The sequence below is a fragment of the Mangifera indica genome, chromosome 13 (assembly GCF_011075055.1).
Source record: "Mangifera indica cultivar Alphonso chromosome 13, CATAS_Mindica_2.1, whole genome shotgun sequence".
NCBI classification, from domain to species: domain Eukaryota; kingdom Viridiplantae; phylum Streptophyta; class Magnoliopsida; order Sapindales; family Anacardiaceae; genus Mangifera; species Mangifera indica.
Window position 1 is genome coordinate 6,871,718 of NC_058149.1, and position 7,509 is coordinate 6,879,226.

General features: G+C 33.2%; 1 protein-coding gene across 1 annotated transcript; it reads left to right on the plus strand.

Annotated features, from left to right (window-relative positions):
* The first annotated feature begins 2,750 nt into the window (after positions 1-2,750).
* On the plus strand, positions 2,751-6,678 carry LOC123194137 (protein SMAX1-LIKE 4). The gene is made up of 3 exons (XM_044607304.1): positions 2,751-4,353; positions 4,813-4,996; positions 5,091-6,678. The coding sequence occupies exons 1-3, from the start codon at positions 3,041-3,043 to the stop codon at positions 6,582-6,584; spliced, it is 2,991 nt and encodes a 996-aa protein (XP_044463239.1). The 5' UTR covers positions 2,751-3,040; the 3' UTR covers positions 6,585-6,678.
* Positions 6,679-7,509: the final 831 nt, after the last annotated feature.

A 7,509-nucleotide genomic window follows, 5' to 3' on the forward strand; every position in this document is an offset into this window, starting at 1 on the left:
ATTTGCAGATCTCCTTGTCTCATTGTCAAAGAGAAGATTTGGAACTCTTCTCTTCGAAGACGAGACAAAGGGATTTATAGATCTCTTTGTCGTTAGATCTTTTTGTCTCCGATGAAGAGATTTGTTTTAGATCTCTTCTCCTATATTGACCATAGGTTTCGGATGGAGAGGAGAGATCATTGATATCGGAGATGGTAGTTGGAGGAGTGAAGAGAAAAATTTAAAAGTTAAAAATGTGATTTTTTTTCAAACTTAAAAAACTTTAAATAGTGGTGAAGTTGTTAGTTTTTAAAACTTAAGAAAAAATATAATAAATTTATTTTTTTCATATTATTAATAAAATAATGATTTTATCCCATTTATAACAGAAAACTTAACGATAATTGATTTATAGGTAAAATTTTAGATTTTTTAAACCCTAAAAATATAATTTTAGAAGCACATCAAAACTTAAGTAGGAAGTAGTCCTTTGGCCAAATAAATATTGAAACAAACCCTTTTTACAACATAATTATGATCAAAATCAAATTCTAGTTACACGTAAGAATGCTCTTTCGAGCGACATTGGATGATTAAAAAGATAGTTCAGCGAAACTGTGAAAGGGTTGAAATATAAAGCAATAGAGTGACTTCGGTCTTTAGTTAAAGGTGTAAAGTTTCCTAATCTTTTAAATACTAAGAAATAGCCCCCAAGGGTAGCTAACTGAGGGACAATACTCGGCAAACCAAATAAGAGTATATAAGTTTGAAATGCACTAAACATATAACATAATCAAATTTTTTTATTTATCTAATACGATAATTATAAAACTGATCATTATTTAGAATTGATTAGATTAAAAAGATAACTCGGTAATAGATGTAAAATTGATGGTTTGACCCAAAAAATGGTTTTTGTTTAAAAGAAAATAAGAACTACTCCACTAAACCAAAAATTATTTTTCAAATTTTAACTTAATTAAAATTTTTTATATAATGAAAAATGGATTAAAGGTGAATTATTCAATTTTCTTTTATGTTTAGGAATGCATTTTTTGTTTTATCCTTGCATGAGTTAAGGCCTAGAGGTTTATCCTAAAAAAATTAGGTCAAGCGACAATTTTACACCCAAACTTTGATAAAACTTCATTTTTCCTCTTGTCAGTCACATCTCTTAATAATAATCATTCTGTGGAAGGGCAAAAAGGTCTTTTTCTATTTTTCATTCTCTCTTTTTTTTTTTTCCCATAAAATCTTTATCTCTTCAGACACATAATCAGCGACCAAACATCAACAAATAAATACCAAAAGCACAAAAATATGATAGAAAAATTGATTAAAAATAACCAATTACCTACTAATGTGCAATACAAGTCAACTCTTGTACAAAACTCATGGCATCGAAGTCTAATGGATCTTAAACTGTAACAAAATTTTATTTTCATTTATAAAAAATGAAACTTTTGTACTTTCTATACTTAGAAAAAAAAAAGTGTTGAGTTGGAATATTATTGGAAAAAGATTTAAAATTGATTAGCCATTAAAGTCAAAAGCAAAATTGAGAAATTACTTTTGATTCATGATAAATCTAATTCTTGTGATGGGGTGTCATAATTAGATCGTATAAGATTTGGATTGTAGTTTGTTTATTGTAATAGGAAGGATTAGAGATCTAGTAAAAGTAAAGTAGTTTTGTTGTTCTTGTTTTTGCGTTTGTTGTTGTAGGAAATGAAAAGTGGGGAGTCGAAATGAGTTCTTGATTTAAGGTGGAATTTCATCATTTCACTTCTTATGTTATTATTATTCATTTTGATTATTATTGAAACAAGCATAAATATCTCACGTGTGAATATTAATATCTCTTAGTTTTCTAAATTAATCCATACATCTATGTCAACTTTGTTTGTGTCATTTGCTTGAAAACAAGAAACACACAATTTATTCTTCGTGAGGAATTAAAAAGCAAACTTTGTCTCAAACTTAAATAGTTTAAATTTGACGTTAAAAATTGATTATAATTGTTGTCACAATCCAATTAAGTATTATTATAATCTTGTCTTACTAAACTTTTTCTACGTATACGAACACACTTGACCTCAGTGTTAGTGAGGACTTACTCTAAGTTTGATGTAGTTGAGATTACAATGTTATTCTTGGATCTAAGGGGAGACATTGTGGCCAAGAAAGTTGAAGGGCAAAGAAAGTAATTTGAGCTCACATTTAATTTCCTTTTATCATTAGATATTGATATTTAGATTTTGAATTTGATTGAGAGGTGGTGGTAGATTGGTATTGACGTTGATAGTTTGTTTGTAGATTGATTGAAGTGGCAAAGTATCGACTCCTCTTGGGTATTTTTGGAAGCTAAGAAGTGAATAGAAGAAAGAAAAAAATGAAAATAGAAAGGAAACAAATATAAAGTAATCAGAATGAAAATATAATTTGTTTGAATTGTGTGGGGTGTAAGTGACATTAATCTTATTATATATAATATACACATAAATTGACAAAAATACCCTTTTTAACTTAAAATCTAACATATGATTTTGAAGAATGGGTTGAAAAATATACTTTTCAAATTTAATAGGTGAACAAAAGTATTTCATCAAAGTTGCGCGGGGTATTGTAGTTGGCCCAAAAATTATAATAAAGAACTGCAGTCCCAGACCCAAACCACAGGAAGAATTAAAATGTAAAATACAAAGCTGAATGGTATCTAAAAGTAAAAATAATTAAATAATCAAGAAGAAGTATAAAGAGGACGGACTGGTCTGGTCTTGTCTTTCTAAAACTCTCCTACTAAGTCTCAACTCTTAGCTTATCCTTCCAAAATCTCTCATCCCTTCAAATTTTCTCTGTGTTTCTTCTCCAAGTACAAAATTATCAAAGAGGAAGCTGCTCATCAGCTTTTTCTAACTTGAGTTTAATCAAAAGACGTGGGGTGGTGAAGGTGAAAGAGGAAATATTAGGGAAGAAATTAACAAGTACAAAGAAAGTTTGCTTACTGAAAGAGTGTTCCACAAAGGGGGGGTGGTGTGGGGGGGTGGGTTCTTTCTAAGTTATGCGCTCAGGAGCTTGTACGGTCCAGCAGACCCTCACGGCGGAGGCTGCTTCAGTTTTGAAGCATTCTCTAAGTTTAGCACGGAGGAGAGGCCATGCTCAGGTCACCCCTCTTCACGTTGCAGCCACTTTGTTAAGCTCAAGAACTAGTCTTCTGAGAAGGGCTTGTCTCAAATCTCAGCCTCATCATCATCAAACTTCACATCCTCTTCAGTGTAGAGCACTTGAACTTTGTTTCAATGTGGCTTTAAACCGACTTCCGACAACTCCTGCTCCTCTCTTGCACACCCAGCCCTCTCTTTCTAACGCCTTGATTGCTGCACTCAAACGAGCTCAAGCTCATCAGAGAAGAGGATGCATTGAACAACAGCAACAACAGCCTCTCTTGAGTGTAAAGGTAGAGTTGGAACAGCTCATTATTTCTATTTTAGATGACCCTAGTGTTAGTAGGGTTATGAGAGAAGCTGGCTTCTCTAGCACTGCCATTAAAAATCACATAGAAGACTCTTCAGCTTCTTCTGTGTTTCAGTGTTACAGTGCTTCTGGTGTTGGTGGTGTCTTTTCATCACCTTGTTCTCCTTCTGCACCTGATAATCATCAAGCTCAAAGAGAAATAGTTAATCCTAACATTTTCTGGCAAAACCATTTCTTGACTTCTTATTCTGCTTCTGAACAAAACCCACTTCTCTTTTCTCCTCCAAAGAAATTTTTAACCAACTTCACCACAGATTCATCAGCTTCTGTGAACTACAAGGAAGATATCAAGTTGGTGTTTGAGGTGTTGTTGAGGAAGAGCAAGAGAAGGAACACTGTGATAGTTGGAGATAGTGTCTCCATAACCGAAGGCCTTGTTGTAGAACTGATGGGAAGAGTGGAGAGAGGGGATGTTCCTGAGGAGTTGAGGGAAACTCAAGTCATAAAGTTTCAGTTTGCACCAGTGAGCTTGAGGTTCATGAACAAGGAAGATATTGAAAAAAATGTCACTGAACTCAAAAGGAAAGTGGATTCTCTTACATCAGGAGGAGGCGGTGCTATTATCTACACAGGAGATTTAAAATGGGCAGTTGATCATAATCAAGAAAGTTTTAACAGAGAAATCTCTAGTTATAGTCCCATTAATCAGCTAGTTTCAGAAATAGGAAGGATAGTTTCAGATTCCATCACTTCAAATACAAAGGTTTGGTTGGTGGCCACAGCAAGCTACCAAACATACATCAAGTGCCAAATGAAGCAACCTTCACTGGAGATTCAATGGGCACTTCAAGCTGTTTCCGTACCATCTGGTGGACTTGGCCTAAGCCTCCATGCTTCCTGGTAATTGTTGTTTTTTTATTTATTATGTATGTAAATATATTTTAAGAAATTAGTAATTAAGGGTTATTTCTTACCGTGATGTTTTTATTTGCACGTTTTTTGGTCCTAAAGGCTTCGGTTTATGGCTGAATGAGTCCAAAATATTAAAACAACTGTGACGAATCAGTCTTTGTGTTTTACTTTATTTTGTCAGGGTTACTGCCAGCCTCTGCATATTACAGAAATCCATTACCAGAAATCTTACTTTTAAAATAAAAAACCACAACTTTTATGCACTATTCTTGATTATTTTCTAGTAAGCTGTAAAAAAAGAAAAACACTATTAGAGTTTTGGTGCTTTGACAAAAATACCCTTGTGAGAAAAATATCATTAAATACCAAAATTTATATTTATTTGATTAACACTAAAAAGGGCATTTGGAATATAAAATAACTGATATATTTGCATTAACATTGCAGTGTTCAGGATTCAAAGTCACAAGTATGGGAGACAAAGCCTTCTGCTAACAAAGAAGAAGACAAGCTCAGATGCTGTGCAGAATGTACTTACAACTATGAAAATGAAGCTCAATTATTCAAATCGGGCCAGAAGAAGCTATTGCCTCCTTGGCTACAATCACACAGTGGAAATGCCAATCATAAGGTTAAAAATCAAGAATCTTTCAATAAGCGGGCATATTTCACTTTTCCAAATTAATTCTTTATCTCACCTTTTCATTTGAATTATCAATTTCTAGGATGAAATTGGGGAGTTGCGAAAGAAGTGGACTAGACTATGTCAGAGCCTACACCAGGGAAACCATTCAACATTTTCACGGAGTCATAGTTTTGGAAAAAGTTGTTCCTATGCTTCAACGTATCCTTGGTCGTCCAATCAGGGAAATTTTTTCCCTGAATCAAATTCAATCACCTTTGCTGAATCTGCTGTTACTTTAAAGTCTAACGGCAATCATTCTGTACCCAGATTCAGGCGACAACAGTCGTGCACTATTGATTTCAATTTTGGAAATGATGCCTACCAGATCAAAGATGGTGAACCAAGTTTTGATTCTCTTAAGAGCAGTGAAGATAATGAAGCAAAGATCACTCTTGCTCTTGGCAGCTGTGTGTTCTCAGAGAAAGATAAAACTAACACAGAAACCAAACGAGGCCATCTATGCAAGGTGCTTCAGGAGGTAGTCCCGTGGCAAAGTGGGACTATTCCATCAATAGTAGAAGCTTTGGTTGATTACAAATCGGCCAAGAATGGAACTTGGTTTCTGATTCAAGGGAATGACATAATTGGTAAAAGAAGATTGGCGCGCGGCATTGCAGAGTCACTTTTTGGATCAGCTGATTTGCTTCTGCAGCTGAGGAAGAGAAATGATTATGCTCCACCCTCGGAAATTCTTTACAAAGCCTTGAAAATGCATGAAAAGCTAGTTGTTTTTGTGGAAGATGCTGAATTGGGTGATACTCAGTTCGCACAACTCCTTGAGGAAGGATTTGAAAGTGGGAAATTTGGAGAATCAAGAGAAGGAAACATTGGCGAAATAGTCTTCATTTTATCTAAAGAAGGAGATAAATTGAAGAATCAAGACTGTGTCATAAACATGACATTGGAGGTGAGTGAAAGTAGTAGTAGTTGTGATCAAAAGAGAAAAGCTGAGTGGGATTTTTCAAACAAGATCAAGAGTCCAAGAACTGAAGAAAAGGATGAGAATTGCACCAAGAAAGATTTCTCAAGGCAGTCAAGTTTCAACACACTTGATCTCAACATGAAAGCAGATGAAGAAGATGATGAAAGTGAAGAAAAACTAGGAGATTTAAGCCCCATTTCAAGTGATTTAACTCGTGAAACAACTAATCCTCCAAATTCAAGTGGGTTCCTTGATTTGATCAGAAATCGCTTTGTTTTCAACCGAAATCTGATAAAAGATGAAGAAATCAAGGAGTGTTTCTTGTCAAAGTTAAATGTGTGTTTTGAGGAGGTTTTCGGTGGACAAAACAGGGTAAATTTTAATGTGGAAGAAAGAGTAATAGAGGAGGTGCTAAATGGTAGGGGTTCATTTGTAAAGCTTTTGTTTAATAAGTGGGTAAAGGAAATTTTCCAAGCAAGCTTGAAAACAGTTAAAATTGGCGGGAAGGACGGTATAGAAATTAAGTTAGGTTTTGGGGGTAAAAGTGAAAAGGTTTGGGAAGATGGATTCAAGGATTCATGTCTTCCAAAGAAAATCAGGTTTTCTGTTTAATTTTCAGTAGTTGGGGTGGGGTTGTCCTTTGTAAAATCTATCAATTAGATGTGTAACTCCTTACTTTCAAAATAGAATGTGTTTTTGTTTTCTATTTTCAAATTTCTAATTTATTTTCTTTCATTCTCTTATGATAATTCTAATTTCTAATTAATTTATAAACAGTGTTGATAACATAAAATATTTGTAAAGAAAATAACCACTATAATATTAAATAAATTAGTATCTTAATATGGATATTTTGTTATTATTATGTACAATATAGCATTCACCTACACTCAACGAAAACTACTATATATTGTAGGGTTCTATTAGTTTTACTTTTAACTCAATGAATTTAAAAAACCTAAATGAATTATTGAGTTATTTATACTAACAAAGATTATATAGTTATATATAAGGTTTATTAACAAAAGACCATAATTTGAGGGAGTTATACTAAATGACTAACTCTTTAAAAGATTAAAATTATGATAAAATAACTTAATTGCCATTTTGCTTTCATCCCTAACCTTACAATGAGAACCCTGAAAACTTTCAACTCTAACTGCAATTGTCTTATAACTCATACTCTCAAATCCAATATGTTAGACAAAACCTACGATTTCAAGTAGAAAGATTGTTAAATTTGCTCACTGATTTGAGTGACAAAAGAGTTTGATGCCAAACATAAGAATTTGGGTTTAAATCCTTCAACTATATATCAAAATTATACTTTTGACTTACTTAATATGATGATTATAGATTGGTTTAGCCTTGAAGAGATAGTCTGACTCAATAAGGTTTTCTCATTTAAAAAAAAAATTGTTGAATTCAGGTAAGAAGATCAAGATTTATTGTTTTATTTGATTTTATTATATGGATTTTTGCGTTGAGAGAAATATATGTAAGAACTCATGATTTTGATGAGGTGAATGAATTTCCA